At 63.4% G+C, this 16,116-nt stretch overlaps 2 protein-coding genes across 12 annotated transcripts in view; one reads left to right on the top strand and one right to left on the bottom strand.

The window, feature by feature from the left end:
• MAD1L1 (mitotic arrest deficient 1 like 1) overlaps positions 1-15,426 on the top strand; it is a 283,031-nt gene extending 267,605 nt beyond the window's left edge. For both annotated transcript variants that reach the window (XM_081552512.1, XM_081552522.1), the window contains exon 18: positions 14,806-15,426. In XM_081552512.1, coding sequence (XP_081408638.1) covers positions 14,806-15,188 — 383 coding nt within the window. In that variant the 3' untranslated portion in view covers positions 15,189-15,426. The remainder of the gene's footprint in view (positions 1-14,805) is intronic.
• ELFN1 (extracellular leucine rich repeat and fibronectin type III domain containing 1) overlaps positions 1-16,116 on the bottom strand; it is a 121,616-nt gene that overhangs the window by 3,446 nt on the left and 102,054 nt on the right. The window lies entirely within an intron of this gene.

The following is a 16,116-nucleotide window of genomic DNA, read 5'->3' as shown; positions in this document are numbered from 1 at the left end:
GGTGGAGGGAAGGCCTCCTGAGTTCCTCTCAAGGGAGGTGCAGACGCTGCACTCCAGGCCTGCTTCCTCCAACGAACCGCAGACTCCGAGGCTGTCACCACTGAGTCGGGTCCCGGCAGAAAGGACTGGAAGGAGGGTGCCCCCCGGCTCACCTGAGGACACTGCTGTGGCCCCGACTTCTCCCACTTGACCCCACCCCAACCCTGGGTCTTGGCTGTGAATGAGCATCTTGTTTGCTCCCCGCAAACCCTGAGCTTCTCTAGAGCAAGCCCCCCCAATCTCACACACTCACCCCCACCACAGAGCCCAAGTGTGCAGGGAGATGTGGCCAGGAGGCCGCTGGGTTGTTCCTGCTCCCCGGGACCCCGCGTGCCATCTGCGGGACTCAGCCCTCTGCCCCTCGTATTTCTCCCTCAGGACGGAAGGATGGGGGTGTGTTTGCTTGTTACTGTTTGGATTTACAGCGGCCTCTGTAACCGCTCCGTGGCCTGGCAGGCAGCCAGCTGACTGTATTTCACTGATATTGACGTTTGCAACTAGTCTGCACTGAGGTGGTTTAAATTAGGAGAAAAAAATAATGATGTGCAGTGGATTTCTCCCCCTTCAGAAACTTCATAAGGAACAGTTCTGACCTCGCTCCCGCGGAAGGGCCTTTCTGATTTAAAGAGAGGGGAAGGGTCAGCAGGGGTGGGGGCGGGAAGGTCCTGGCGTGCTGCCGTGCAACCCCCAGGAAAGCACGGGGCCTCTCTGGGCCCAACCAGACGTGGCTCAGAGAGGGGCAGCCTGGGGCTCGCTCGGCCTCCCTCTCCTCGAGGAGCAGCCCTGGGGTCCCCGCGTGGTCACCTCGTGACGGGAAATCTGCACCCCGGGGGCATCCCGGGCCCATCACCGCCCACCCCTCCCCCCCACGCCTGCCTCATCGTCCCGGTGCTGAGACCGGGGCTGCTCTGGTGCCCAGAGGCCCAGCGTGGGCAGAGCAGCGGGGCCTGTGTCTGGGGCTGCACCGTCCAGACAGCAGGCCCGGCTAGGAGGTGCAGGCCTGGCAAGGCTGATCATAATCACCTTGAATCTCTTGCTCAAAATAACTCAAAGTCAAGTTAAGGAGGATTACAGCCCTAAAGAACCCTTATCTCAGCGGGCGGGGCGATGGGCTGCCCAGCCTCTGCCTGAGGGCTTGTGGCCGCACCACCTCCCGCCCTGGGTGTGCGTCTAGGACCTGTGCTGGTTTGGCGCCTGCAGTGCTCCTGGGGACCAGCCTTGCCCCGCGGGCACCCCCGCCAGGAGGCCGCCCCGTCCAGCGGGTCTGTGTGACACGGAGGCGTGGCTGGTCCTGCCCACAGACTGGATCCGCTGGGTCACACCCCCCCCAAGCCGTCCTCCCGTCTGCCCCCTGCCCCCTGGACGCCCCACGTCACCACACGGCGGAGCGCGTGCCCTGGGCCCGAGAGACCTGTACCCACCGGCACCCCCAGACTCAGGGCCCGGCCCAGGTAGAGCGGGGGCCTCCCCCTGCCCAGCTGGCCCTCAGCCTCCCCGGGGTCCCTGTGACCCCACCCCTGCGACTCAGCACCTCTGATGCGGCCCCCCCTGCCTCCCACCCCGGCCACTCACTGTGCCCACAGACCGCACCAGTGCGGACGGGTTACACACGCACTGTCCGACCAGACGGCCATGGCTGGGCACTAGCAACACGGCTGGGCAGTGACGGTGTTGGGACACCGTTCCAGAACCTTCCTCAGGGAGACAGCAGGACTGAACAGCTTCAGGCCACGCCACCTCCCCTGCCTTCCTCCCCAGGGCTGTCAGCGGTTCCATCCCTCCCAACCCTCCGGCCCCCACGTTCTAGGCCACCCACTGCTCCAAGGGGAGCCCTCCTGTCCGCCCCCCGCCCTGACCTCCCACTGTCCCCACGTCTCTCCGAGTGGCCCCGCGGTGGTCCCCCCGTCCGCTCCCCTGACCTCTCACTGTCCCCGCGTGGCCTCGCGGTGGTCCCCCCCATCCCCTCCCCTGACCTCTCACTGTCCCCGCGTCTCTCCGCGTGGCCCCGCAGTGGTCCCCCCATCCCCTCCCCTGACCTCCCACTGTCCCCGCGTCTCTCCGTGGTGGTCCCGTCCCCTCCCTGACCTCTCACTGTCCCCGCATCTCTCTGTGGTGGCCCCGCAGTGGTCCCCTGTCCGCTCCCCTGACCTCCCACTGTCCCCGCGTCTCTCCGTGGTGGTCCCGTCCCCTCCCCTCCCCCTGACCTCTCAACTGTCCCCGCGTCTCTCCGTGGCCCCGCAGTGGTCCCCGCCCCCCAGCAGTCACACCATGCTCTCCATGCACCTGACCCGCTGCCCTGCACCGCAGACTCGGACACAGCTGCTCCCCTTCAAGCTCCGACTCCCGATGGGCGCGTCCTGCCCCCGCGCTCCTCACGCGAGAACCAAGTTCTGTCCTCAGGTGCCCCCTGTCCCCGTGCCGCACGCACACCCAGGCCCACGACAACAGTGCCCACGCTGCTCCCAACCACGATCCTCACTTCCCGCCCCACCCTACGCCAAGCCAACCCCTTCCCTTGCTGGGATGAAGCCCACCGCCCCCACCCGGTCTGCTGGCACCCATGCTGCACCTCCCAACAGCCCGGGGACCGGGAGGGCCTCACAGGACCCCGCCGTCCACACCCCGAAGGACAGCCATCCTTCCCCGCGGGAAGCAAGACCCAGGCCCCCCAGACGGACCTGCGAGGTCCTGCCCAGCACCCTCTGCCCTCCAGCTGCCCCAGCATGGCCGCTCCGCCCAAGGGCGCGTCCTGCTGGTCATCAGAAGAGACCCCTCCTCTCGGGGCAGGGGATCCCAGGCCAGCAGCACCCCCCTGACGGTCCATCACCCTCCTCTCTCTTTGCCCACCACTGTCTCCTGACGGTCTCCTCGTTCTCTTGATTCATTTTCTAGACGAAGGTCCTCTCCCTGCTAGGGTGTGAACTCCAGAGGATGGCGTCCAGTCCCCACCGTGACGCCCCAGGCCCAGAGCAGTGCCCAGCGCGTGGGAGCCGCCCAGCCGGGAAGGCAGGCTCGGCGCAGGCCGGGCATCAGCGGGCGCGGGCGCTCCGCGTCCTCACCTGAGAGACGGGGGGAGGCCCAGCGGCCACTGCCCCTACGCCCGAGGGCCGCCCTGGCGTGAGTCCCGACGCAACCAGGAATGCACGTGACGCGCCCGTCCTGTGCCCAGGGGGACGCAGCCCCCAGCACGTGCACTTTCACAGCCATCGGGTCTGCAGGCCTTGCCGCGGTCCTGCTGGTGAGGGGACAGCACAGCCACCACGCCCTCCGGGCCCAGGCGAGAAGGGACAGCAGGCCCCGGGCCGGATGGGGCGGCCAGCCCCCCAGAGCCCCTTAGCTGCCGTCTTGACGCCAGCCTTGTCCATCCCCGACGGGGACGCTGAGCGTGAGCCCGGCATCAGGTTTGCTCGTCACGTCGGCGGCGCTGCAGCCTGGGTTGCTGCTAATGAAGTAAAGATACTGTGGTTCTGGGCTTTTAAACTTCTTACGACTGGATTTGCATAATCACGGGCGCCGTGTGGGGACAGAACCACCTGTTAATGAGCCACGGGGTGCGATGAGGGCCGGGCTGGCCAAGGAGCCACAGACGAGAGGGGAGGACTTGGCGCCTGCAGAGGCACGCGCAGGCCGAGGGCCAGGTGCGGGGAGTCACGTGCCCATGGCCTCCTGCCGTGCCCGGGCTTCACCGCTAGATCACGTTTACAGCAAACGTTTGCCAGGCTCTGCAGCCTGGCGCTGCCGCAGAGTCTGTGGGTCGTGGGGGGCACCTAAGGGTGGTAGGGGCCACGAGGCAGACAGTGTGACCCGGACCAGCCAGACCAGGTGTGGGGCCAGCCTGGACCGGAGGTGCCCAGGCCAGACTGGAATGCCGGCCGGCCATGCTCCAGCTCCGCGACCCTGGGCTGGTCACCTGGCCCCTCTGAGGCTGCTGCCTCCTTGGTTAGATGGTGACGGAGGCCAACGTGACCGGACCACGGAGGTGTCCTGAGTGGTGCTGGGTGCAGGGTGCTCTCTACGCCCTGGTCTCACCCGCAGCTGCCCGCCTTGCGGACAGGGAGGAATCCTGGGCAGCGCTCCAGCGAGCCGCCCACCAGGTGTGCCCGCAGAGGACAGTCCCGGCTCAGCATCCACCCAGAGCCTGCCCTTGCCCACCCCCTGCCTCCCTGGGTGCCCACGGAGGCTGGCACGGGCTCCCACAGCGGGCAGCCCAGCGGCACTGACTCAGCAGGGCTGGAGCCTCAGGACCTGGCCACAGGGTAGGGGCTGGTGAGCCCCTGACCTCGGCTGGCGGCAGCCTTGTCCTCCGGGAAGCGTGAGGGGGCGGGATCACCCCTGCCCTCCACCCTCAGGGATGGAGCCAACCAAGGCCAGGCACAGAGAGGCTGCGTGCCTGACCCTCCCGCCAGGTGCCCTCGGGCCTCACCCTGCCCGCTCAGAGGCTGTGGCGAGCAGCACGTGTGCAGGCGTGCCCTCTACCTCCAGGATCCTGCACGTATCGAGTGCCTACTGTATACCAGCCCGCTTCTCCCATTTCTGGGGAGGCAAGTGTCAGCGTTACACAACTGGATGGAGGGGAAGCGGGCTCAGAGCAGGAGAGGTGTTGGCACAGTGGGTCAGATCCTCCCAGAGTGAGGGCGGGAGCACAGCTCACACCTGCCGCGGTGTTAAGAGTCCCCGGGGCCCAGAGAGGGAGGCAGCTCTGGGGGGCGGGGGGAGGCGCCTGAGCAAGCAGGAGGCTGGGGGGCTGGAGTCCTGCCCACCTCCCCCTTGCCCACTCCAGCCCCCCCCAGGCCCCCGCTCATGCTGCTCTGGAGTTAATTAGGGACTCAAATATTTCATGGTCTGTTATGCTTCCACTGGGCATCTTTTTAAATTAAAAAACATGATGTACGGCATCGTTGGAGGGAGAAATCAGTTTGCAGTGGTTTCCTTCTCGGCATTGGCAGAACTTAGGCGAGGGTAGCTGGCTGGCCTCCAGGGAGGGGGCTGATGCAAGACCCTCTCCAGGAACACGGGCGTAGCCTGTGCTGTGGACACGCGTTCCCGACACCAGGGACGGGAGGAAGTGCCTGCCCGGCCCCTCACAGCCCCAGAGCCCCGGCGCCGGGAAGTTCTGTCTTCAGTCGGAGCTGAATCTCTCGTTCTGAGGGCTGGCCAGTCTGAGCCTGGATGCCTAGATCTTTTCTGCTCTTCCTGGTGGACCCTGGACCAGAGGCCCTTCTGACGCCCTGAGCTCTGAGCCCAGCCTGGCAGGGGCAGGGATGCCACTCAGGCCATGGGGAGGGGCCAGGGCCCCCCTGTGCTCCGCGGCCGCAGGACCCCGTTCACGCGGTCACACCTCTGCACACGCGGGCCCTGCCTCACCTTGCCGGGCTTTGATTATTCATCAAGGCATATACTTCCTGGCCACGATTAATGGTATTAAAGATCCGGGGCACGCTTCTGGAGCAGAGGTTATAGATGAACAATCAGCTCTCAAACGCTGAATTAGTGCGGGAAGTGACTCACCAGGCAAAGTCGGTCTGAGGAGCACGTGCAGTGCTGCAGTCACATGTCCGCGGAGCCCAGGCTGGCCTTGGTGGCCACCACGCATGGACATGGACCCGGGGGCAGGTCCGCACGGCGCACTCGGCAGCGAGGGGTGTCCACGTGGGGGTCGAGAGCGCTGGGCACACCGCCCAGCTACCCGGGCTGCTCCCGGGGAACAGGCGGCCGGGCGTCTGAGGACGTGTGTCCCTGCGCCCGTGACCTGTGCCATCGAGTCCCCAGAGACCATGTCCTTCCAGGAGGCTCCCCACATCAGCTGCCCTGCACATGCCAAGGAATCCCCCAGACACGTCAGGCCCGCGCGCCAGCCCCGCTCTGAGGGTCGACCAGCCCCGCCAGATCTGAGCTTAGAAACAAACCTGAAAGCTGCTGGTCTCATCGCGGCTGCAGCTCCCAGAGGGGACGCCAGCCTACAGCCGGGCCTGGGCCAAGGCACGTGCTCATGTGTTATCGGACACACACTCGTGCTCACGTGCGTGTGTCACCACAGACGCACAGCATGGCTCTCACTTGGGCTGCTCCGCCCATGGGGACTGCGGGCCCTCCTGAGACCAGACACCTGTCTGAGCATCCCTACGTCTGCATCTGTCCATGCAACTTGCCTCCAGCAGGAAAGGGCTCCTCGGGCACAAAGAAGGGTCACACCTCGCCCGCCCCACACCCACTGCAGGCACAGTCGCTCCGACGGCCGTCAGGACTCGGCCCCCAGCCCGGGGAGGCCGCTCCAGCCTGGCTCCCACCCCACAGGCCCTGCCTGGCCCTCCGCACCCTCCCCGTGACTTGCGGGGCGGTGACCCACTCGCATTGCTCACATTTTCTCCAAGATGCCATTTCCTCTGCCTGGAACACCCCTCCCTGACCAAGCGTCCTCCAGTCAGACTCCAGGCTGAGGCCGGGGTCTCCCCTGGGTAATCCCCAAAGCTGCTGGGGCTTGCCCCACCATGACCTCACCCGTCAGATCCCAGGTAGAAAGCCCGTGGCTGGCAGGGCCGGGTCCCTCTGTCTGCCCGGCACAGGGTGGCAAATGCCCTGAGCCCGTGGGAGCCCCCATCACCAGAGGACACGCCGCTTGGCCCCCCGGGACACCCCCCACTCACCTCTCTCAGACGGGTCCTCGTGGGGCCCCTTTCACGTGCAGATTATCCCCGTTTGGACACTGAGCTGTCCAGGGGTCACCCTCTAAGGTGGCCTCTGGGGACGGACACGTCTGTTCCTGATCACACACACGCACACACACACACACACACCCCCCCGTTTAAATCACTTCTCCACTGGTCAAAACGGCCATCATCAAAGTCTACAAATGAAGGTGTGGAGGGAAGGGAACCTCCTCCCTCCCACATGGTTGGTGAGAATGTAAACGGGATGCAGTCACTATGGAGAGCAGTCTCGAGGTTCTTCAAAAAACTAAACCCAGAACTACCGTGCAATCCCACTCCTGGGTGTATATGCAGAAAAAAACTAATTCAGACAGAGTTCTGCACCTCAATGTTCACCACAGCACTGTTTACAATAGGCAAGACGTGGAAACAGCCTAAATGTCCATTGAAGAGAAGTGGATAACGACGGGGTACGTGTTCACAACGGAACCTACTCAACCGCACAAAGAATGAGACAGTGTCACTCGCAGCGACACGGATGGACCTGGAGATCTCCCTGCCGGAAGGACAGACACCGCATGACAGCCCGTCCGTGGACTCTGGGCTGTGACACAAGTGGACATTCACGGAACAGACTCAGAGGACAGACGCTTGCGGTGGCCAAGGCGGGTGGCAGCATGGAGGGGGAGTCTGGGGGGAGCGGATGCAAACCCCATATCGAGCGCCGCCGCCCACAGCCTTTGTGGCATCAGCGACCGGTTCCGTGGAGGACAGTTCTCCACAGACGGGGCGGGGGTGGTGATGGTTCAGGCGGCAGTGTGAGCAGCAGATGAAGCTTCGCGGGCTCGTGTGCTCAGCCCCTGCTGTGTGGCCACTTCCCAACAGGCAGCCCCGTGCCGGGGACCTCTGATACACAGATGGAGAAACAGCAAGGTCCTCCTCATTGGGGTGCAAGCCCAGGGAACGAGTCCACGCCCTGTGATAAACCACGAAGGCAAGGAAGATGCAAATGCGCACACACGTGTAGGTGAACCACTGCTCTCCAGCAGAGACCCACAGAACACTGCACGTGTCCACCAGGCTTCAGTGAAAAGCAAGAGAAATGACTGTGTCTCCGTCAGGAGCTTCCGTACGCAGGGGGCAGAATCCTGTGCAGGTTCTCCGAGGTAAAACTTTTAGAACCGTTTCATCCCGCCCTGCAGAACACGCCACCAAGGTCCGGATGGGGCTGCACGGAGCCCGCGAGTCAATTCCGGCAGCGCCTTCAGGTTGGTGGCGCTCCAGCGTGGCTCACGTCGCTGCTGCAGTTTCCCCCAGCATCTCTCAGGGAAGCTTTACAGAGTTCTCATAATAATCCTACTTTCTTCTTGTAAATGCGTTCCTAGGAATTCGTGGAGGGTTTCTTTGTTGCCACTGTGACTGGGGACTGTTTACTTCATTATGTTATCCAACCAGTTGCTGCTGGTACAGAAGAAAATTATTGATGTGTGTGCGTCCGTGTTCTCAGCCCCGTGCCTCCACCGAGCTCGCGTGTTAGTTTTTCACTTGGTTCCCTTGGGTTTCTGAGCTCTCACATCACATTGTCTGCAAATAATTGCAACTCTTTCTCATACCCCATTTAATTCTGTTTCATGTCTTATTGCTACGTCCAGACCATCTGGACAGTGATAAAGGGCACACTGCTGGGTATTTTTTAATAAAAGCTTTTGAGTTGGAATCAAGAATCTCAATCACCTAGAATGACACTGGCTGTTGAACTGAGACCCAGACGCTTCACTGTGATAAGAAAGTATCTCTCTGGCTCTATTTTTAGCAGTTACTTTAAAATACCGGGGCTGGGTTTTATCACAGGCCTTGTGTCATTTATCACCACGGCGTTAGGACTTACCTGCTAGCACTATGCATCACATTAATAGCTCTCTCTACTATTAAGCCATCTTTGAATTCTTTCGATAAATCCTACATAATCATGGCAGAGTCTCTGCCTAATATTTTGTGGAACTGAATTTGCCTGTGACTTACCGAGGATTACTGATCTGCTATTCATGGGCGAGATCCCTGGGGGGTTTCTTTCCTGGGCCGCCTTCACGGTCTGCGGTCTGGGGCCCTTCTCACTTCCAGCCCCGTGGGTCTGAGAGCTCAGTTGTGCCCTGGAGAGCCACGCAGACAAGTCCCGCAGGCCAGTGTGCAGGGTGCACGGCCGTCTCAAGGGAAGCGTCACTCCGACCTGTCTTCTGTGCATTCCAGGTTTACAGGAGTCGGGTCGGCTCACAGTGGGTGAGCAGCCGGGAGACCTCGGCTGGGAAAGCTCAGGACAGGCGCCTTCCTCAGGGAAATCCTCCAGGGGCCCAGGGCGGTGCGGGGAGGGCTGCCCAGGGGCCCGGGAGGGAGACCCAGCCCCTCGCTGAGGTCAGGGTCACACCCTAGCGGGCCTATGCGTCATCCGTGCGGACAGACGGACGTCACATGAGCCCAGAGACGGCAGCGAACAGACGGCACAGGCCTCTCGGTCGCCCTGCGACTGAGCACGGGGGGCGTCACAGCAGTCGGTGTTCCCAGGCCGCCCCCAGCCACAGGGGGTCTCTCTCTCTGCACCCCTTGAAGCAGGGGGTCCGACACTGCGCTGGTGACAGCACGGGTGGAAGCGAAGCCGCGTCCATCCTGGGCATGGCCCTCAGCCAGCCCAGCAGGGACGCGTCTGGTCTGCGGGAAGAGCCGCCGCCTGAGAGCAGCGGCTCCCAGCATCACGTGCAGAGAAGCTCGGGATCGAGGGGGTGGCGTCCGGTGTGAGGGTCTACGGCAGAGGGACCAAGAGGGTTTGAGCCAAGTCAGGAGGTGTGGCCGGGCTGGGGAGCCGAGAGCTGGGCGGCGTCTGTCGGGCCAGACGCAGACAGAGCTGCCCCTGTGCCCCCGGCCAGCTGTCAGTCCTCGCCCGTCTATGAAAACGCCAACCCCCCAACACAGCCAACATCCCTACAGCTGAAGGGCCAACCCCCCAACACAGCCAGCATCCCTACAGCTGAAGGGCCAAGACCGGGACTGGTCTGGGAGACACTGCTGCTCGCTGAGATGCTCGGGCAGGCACGGGGTGTCCCATTCCCGCCCGCGCATGGTGCCCCGAGGTGAGCCTGTCCCCCTGGCGGGGGGCTGGGAGTGCAGACAATGGTGGCCAGGGCGCTCCTCCAGCTCGTGGTCCAGAGACAGACCGGGCAAAGGGGTGCTGCTTCCTGCCGACAGCCAAGCGTGGGGAGGACTGAGCGCAGACCCCCCCACGGACAGGGCAGAGAGAAGGTCCACCCACGGCCCTCTCAAGTCCGGGGGCTGAGAGTCAGGACGCGCGGACACGGCCAGAGCCTCCAGCCAGGAGGAGCCAGGGAAGGGGCTGGGGTCAGCAAGCTCAGAGAGCACGTGAACGGAAACCCCCGTTGGGCTGCGGAACCTGGGCAGCCCATGGCCGCCCCGAGGAGGCCTTTGGTCATTGCTAGAAGGTCACAAGGAGGCAAAGGGAAGACTCAGCCCCCGTTACCTGGCCTTGAGCCTAAGGAGATCTCCCCACCAGAATAAAAGGCCTGGTCCCCATCATCTCCACTACTGCAGGGAAGAAGAGCAAGGCTGCACGCCTCAGCCACTGAGGCAGAGAGGACACCCTGGCGGGCAGCCCTGGAGGTGCCGCTCCATCACAAGGACCAAGCTCTTCCACAGCTGCTTACTCAGTACTTACTGAGCACAAGACGCTCACTCAGTACCTTACAGGCGCCGGTAACGGCTGCTGTCCTCGGGTCAGAGTCGGCGAGAACAACGCAGACAACAGGATCGCACGGCCCTAAGCCAACCTCGGACCCCGATTCCATCCCTCGGTGCTGTGAGCGCCCACGCCAAGCCGCACTCACGCAGGACACCACTCAAACAGGCCCCGGAGGTGGGGGGCAGCCGCCCACAACGGGGGACGCAGACTTGAGGCTCCAAAACCCCCCAGACAGTGTGTCACGAGGGGCTCATACAGACAGAGCGCAAGCAAACGCCTGCAGGAGAATCGCCAGCACAGAATGTGGAAGAGGACTTGGCTTCAGATGGAGGCGGGCAGGGCGAGTCCTGGGGGTGACGGTGCACAGCGTGAACACGCTCAGGGCCCCCGATCCGCACACCGGGACGGCGCGTTTACGTTCTGTGTGTTCTGCAGTACTAGAGGCTCGGGAAGGAAGACGGACGGGGGCAGGGTCCGAGAGGGCTGCGCAAGGCCGCGGCCTCGGGGTGGGGGTGGCACTGGAACGCCCTCTGTCCCCTCCAGGGCGTCCCCCGGACACGGGAGGAAGCTGGGTCACTTTCACGCCGGGGAGGAGCGCTTTCAGGTGCTCACGATCATTCTTCATACCTCGGGCTGCGTTAAATATTTCATAATTAGTGAAATATTTATTAGAGATTTCTTAAATATTTGAGACAGCTTAAATATTTTACAACAGATTTTAAAGTGTTTTGAAAAGGAATGGACCGCTGTGTGAAACTGAGCTCCCCGTCCCCTGAGGAGTGCACAGACAGGCGGGCGTTGGTGCGGGCACCAGGCTGGAGGGGGAGGGCTGGAGCGGCGGCTTCCAGACCGGGAAACCCAGCGGGCCACGCGTGAGCTTCAACGACGCAGACCACCGCCCCCGCCCCAGGACCCGCCTCTGGTCCCGACTCCGGGAGCCATGCGGGGGCCCCCTGGCCTCACGGGAGGGCCCCCTGGCCTCGCAGGGGCGCTGTCTGGTACGTGCATTGTCTCCAGGCCCCAAGGACCAGGCGGCTCAGGCCGGTCTCAAGTCAGGACAGAAAGCTGTCAGCTTCATGGCCATTGAGTCAAGGGTGACGCACCAGCCCTGGACTTGATCCCTGAAGCTCAGGCGAGGCCCTCGACCATGCGTGATGCAAGGGCTGCCCCCCGAGGGTGGGGGCTCAGGACTGTGGGAGGCGAGGCTGCAGGGCCGGCTGGAGCCCGAGCCTCCCGCCGCCCACCTGGGGCTGCCTGCATCACGGGCTTCACGACCCCCGGCGGCGCAGAGGCAGGCACCTCTTGGAGGCCCGCGTCCACCCGGGGTCTCTCCGGCCAGGCCTGGCCTCACCAGGGGCTGAGTAACCGTGTGAGGGTTGCACTCGACCGCCCAGGCAGGTGTGTGACACTCCCGGCAGCGGCTCCCGGGAGAGGCCGCATCCTCACCTCACAGCCGATGGAACTGACACTCCAGCCTCTCCCGCCCGGTCGACAGAGCAAAGCCCCTACTACGCGCCAGGCAGCCTGCAGGGAGGCGGGGTGCATGGGTGAACCATCCAGCAAGGCGCCCTCCCAGGTAGCCTGAGGGTTCTCTCTGAGAGAGCCTCCCAGCTCTGGCCTCTGCTCTCTGAGGCCCAGAGAGGGCAAGGAATTTTCCCCGGGTCACACAGCAATGTCATGTAGAACTGGGAAAAGGGCCTGGCCATCCTGACCCTCTCCCAGGGGCTCCTCTGGGCCCCCACCCAGGACATCAGGCCGTGTCGCAGCCCCCGGGGCTGGGAGTCCAGGCCAAAGTGGAGCTGGCTCCCTTCTGCCTGTACCTCCTGGCCAAATGGGGTGAGCGGAAGGGCTGAGAGCTCGGGCTCTGCAGACAAGCTGCTGCTCGCCAGACAAGGGCCCTGGGCAAGCCCCGGAATCTCTGCGTCACTACCTCCTTGTCAGAAAGCCAGCAGCTGCCCCCCAGCGCTGGGAGAACCAGTTACAGTCACGCACCTCACTGCTCCCGGCGTCTGGCATTACAAGCGCCGACACACATTCCTGTAAATGCTCCTAAATGCAGCAGCGCGAAGACGGGCCTCGTTTTGAGAGGAGGGAACTGAGGCACCGCAAGAGCAGGCGGCCGGGCTGGGAGCCGGACCCGGTGGGCGGCGTGGGCTGCCCACTGACCGTCTGGGCGCGCGGGGTCCGAGTGCGAGCCCAGTGTCGGCATCCAGTCGTCTATCCTTCCGATAATAGCGAAAGGATGCCCCACTTCACAAAACACACAGAAACCCTAACAGCCGGTTCTGTGAGAGGCAGGCCCAAGTACTGAGATAGGGAGTGGGCCCGGGGGGAGGGGACCCAGCTCAGGAAGGGAGAGGAGGTCTCAGGGCCCACGATGCCGGAGCAGAAGGGTCTGCAGGGGTCTCCGGACCCACGCTGGGCACACTGCTGGCTCTTGAGGCTAGGCAGGGGGCGGTCTGGTCCCCAGCTGCCCCTCGGGGCCCAGCGGGGTCTGTGAAGAGTGGCTGCCCAGCCCGTCCCCGCCCGTGACCTCAGGGCACTCTCTGCACCTGGCTGGTCGGGGGGGTCGGGCCGGCTGCCCCTCTCCCGAGGCTGGGCGGGCCTGCAGGGGAGCTGGAGGAATTAAAGTGGGCCCAGGCTGCAGACTTGGGGCCCTGGCTGGTCCCCACCTCCTGCTCCCAGCAGAGAGGGTGGGTGGTGGTCCCAGGGAGGGCTTCCTCGTGACGAGGGGAGACGGGCAGGGCACGGGGGGAGCAGGCCTCTGGGGCGAGGGTGCGGGCGCCGCCTGACCCCAGGTCTGCTGCACCCCCGTCTCAGGGCTCATCAACCCTCCCCCCCCAATTTAAGAAGAGTCCTCTGGGCCCTGCGGTGTCCTGGGTTTTCAGGTTGATGGCAGGGCTCCGAGCTCCACTCCGCTCGGTGTACACGGCCGCCCGGCCAACTGGGCTCCCCCCTCCCCCACGCCCCGAGTGACTCGGCCCCTGCCCCTCAATGGGGACTGTGGCTCCCACCCTGCCTGCCCACCTCACAGACAAATGGTGAGCGAGCCCCCCACCCCGCCACGGGCCAGATGCTGGGCCAACTGGGATGCAGACCGAGGCGGGGAAGACGGAACTCCGACCGGCCTGAGCGAGACAGGACTGTGAGCGCGGCGGGCATCCCGCCGCGGAGGCTCAGTCCCGGGTCCAGGCCTCGGCCAGTGGCCTCAGAGGTTGAGGAGACAGTTTGCCCCTGTAGAACCCTGGGTGGGTGGAAGGCAGAGAGGGGCAGGGCCTGTGAGGACGTACAGGGGCCGGGAGGCTGGAACCGGGAAGGGGGTGGCATACGGTGCAAGGACCCGTCAGGGCAGACCTGCTGGGAGGACCCGTTGGGGCAGACCTGCTGGGAGCTGTGGCCAGGCCGGGGCCCTGGGGAGCCAAGGAAGGGTCAGAAGGGAGGAGGCAGGACCGCTCTGGCTGCAGACGGAGATGGAACTACCGCTGGCAACAGTGGGTGCAGGAACAGAGAGGAAGCTGCAGCAGTCACGGCAAGAGGGCGGGCGGGCTCTGGAACCGGAGAGACGACGCGGATGAGCCCAGAACAAAACGCGCGCCCACGGGTACAGGGGGACGCGGACGCTCACAGCAGCACCGCCCATAAAGGCCCGAACTGGACGCCGCCCGGTGACCCGTGACAAGAGAACGCGGCCTCAGGGCCGGCAGCCCCGAGGGCCCAACAGCGCGAGGCGTGTCACAAACACGAGGCTGAGCAGTGAGCCATTCCCACAAAATGACGGATGCGGAAGGCGAGTGGCTGGGAAGGGGTGTGAGGCGAGCCTCGGGGCGGCGATGCCTCGATCTGGGTCCTGGGGACACGAGTGTGTCTGGCTCATAAAAGTTTATGGAGCTGAACATACTCGTGACGCCTGCACTTGCTGCATATCACACTCCAGTGAAAGACTCAAGAGCGAGAGAAAGGGGTACAGAAGAGGTCAGACCAAGGTCAGCTGGTGGTTTACTGGGTGATGGGGGGCCAGGGGCAGCGAGTGACGGCCGCTTAGTGCCGTTGGAGCCGCACCCCCCGCCCTGCCTCTGTGCAGCCGGTCAGGACCCTGGACAGCTCCGGGAGACCTAAACTCAGAAGCAAGCTCTCTATCTCAGGGACTCCCCACCCCTGGCAGCATGGAAACCCAGGCTTAGAGAGGCTGATGTGCTGGGGCGGGGGCAGAAACGAGGACGTGGCTGAGACCCTGTGTCACTAACCCAGGGCCCGGGGCCTCCCTGTCCCTTAACAGGAAACAGGTAAGTCTGTCTGTCTCTCTGCACAGGGTGACCACACACCCAGGTCTGCCCTCTTTCCGTGTAATTATTAATATCATATTTTTATTCTCAGAAGTGTGTCTGGATTACAGGCTGCATTATAGAGTCGCCCTCTCACTAGACTGCAAGGAGAGCCAGCCTCCGCTCACCATATCTGAAATGTGCAAGACCGCCTCTTGCCCCGTAACTTCCAGTAACAGCAAGCTTCCTGCCCGCACCAGTGAGGCCCTGGAGTGGATCCATCACACGTCAGCCCCTCCCCCATTCACCAGCCAGCCTGGCCAAGGGTGCCCCTGCACCCACTTCTCCCCACAGGTGCACAGGCCACAGGATGACCAGGAGGAATGTGTGACCACGCTCTCTGTGGTGACCAGTTCCTATCTTTCTCTTCCTTTGCTACTGGACTCACAAAAGGACTGTGGTTGCCAGGCTCCCTTGCAGCTAGGCATGGCCTAAGTTCTAGCCAATAGGCTGTGAGTGGAGTTGAAGTGCACCACTGCTGTATCACTCCCTTAAAAGGAATGAGCATGCATGCATCTTGCCCAGTTGGGATGCAGATGTGATGGTGGGAACTGAAGCAGCCACTTTGGTCCCAGACACAGAAGCCACAGGTTATAGAGCTGCTCTACCAGCCCTGGGCCCCGGACCTCTGGGTTGTTCTTTGAACAAGAAATAAACTTCTGTCTCACTTAAAGTTCTCGAAAATATGGCAATTCAACAGCTTACTAATACAGATGAGGGCGGTCTCACTCAGGGGGACAGATTACTAGTGAGGGTGCTCAACCAGATCTGGAGATGCTCTGGAGGAGGGGAATGGATGAGATGCTCTGGGCCTGGGGAGGGGGAGGGATGAAGGAGAGGCAGGACCAGAGCCCCCACACACACCCTCTGCAAGCTTGTCCCTGCCACCTTCCACATCCCCTCTCCAGCCTCCCACCATGGTCCACCAGGGGCAGGACCCTCAACCGCTCTCCACATGCCTTTTCCAGGGGCAGTCACTCGGGAGCTGTGGGAGCTGAGCTCAGGTGTAGAGAGGACCCGCACACAGTCGGCGCTCAGCAAATGCATCCCCCCCCACCTCCTGTCCTCTTGCCCACACGTCCATCTGGTAGAGACACATATCCTGAGCTCTGGGCCACATCCCTATCAGATGCCCACAACGAGAAAACAACTCTGTCTGCTGGTTTCCCCACTGGCTGCCCTGCCCAGGCTCCCCAGCTCCAAACCCCACTCCTTCCCAACTCCCTTCCTCTCCCATAACCCTCACAGCTGCCGTCACCCCAGCCTGGGCAGCAGCCTCCCTCCCTGGATCCTTCCCTCCTGCAGCCCTAGCCCTGGGCCCACGGTGGCTGCTGGAGTCCCAGTTCAGCAGGCAGAGTTGGGG

The sequence above is a fragment of the Giraffa tippelskirchi genome, chromosome 13 (assembly GCF_054371585.1).
Source record: "Giraffa tippelskirchi isolate mGirTip1 chromosome 13, T2T-mGirTip1v1.2.pri, whole genome shotgun sequence".
Lineage (NCBI taxonomy): Eukaryota > Metazoa > Chordata > Mammalia > Artiodactyla > Giraffidae > Giraffa > Giraffa tippelskirchi.
This window is presented reverse-complemented; position numbering and strand designations above follow the sequence as displayed.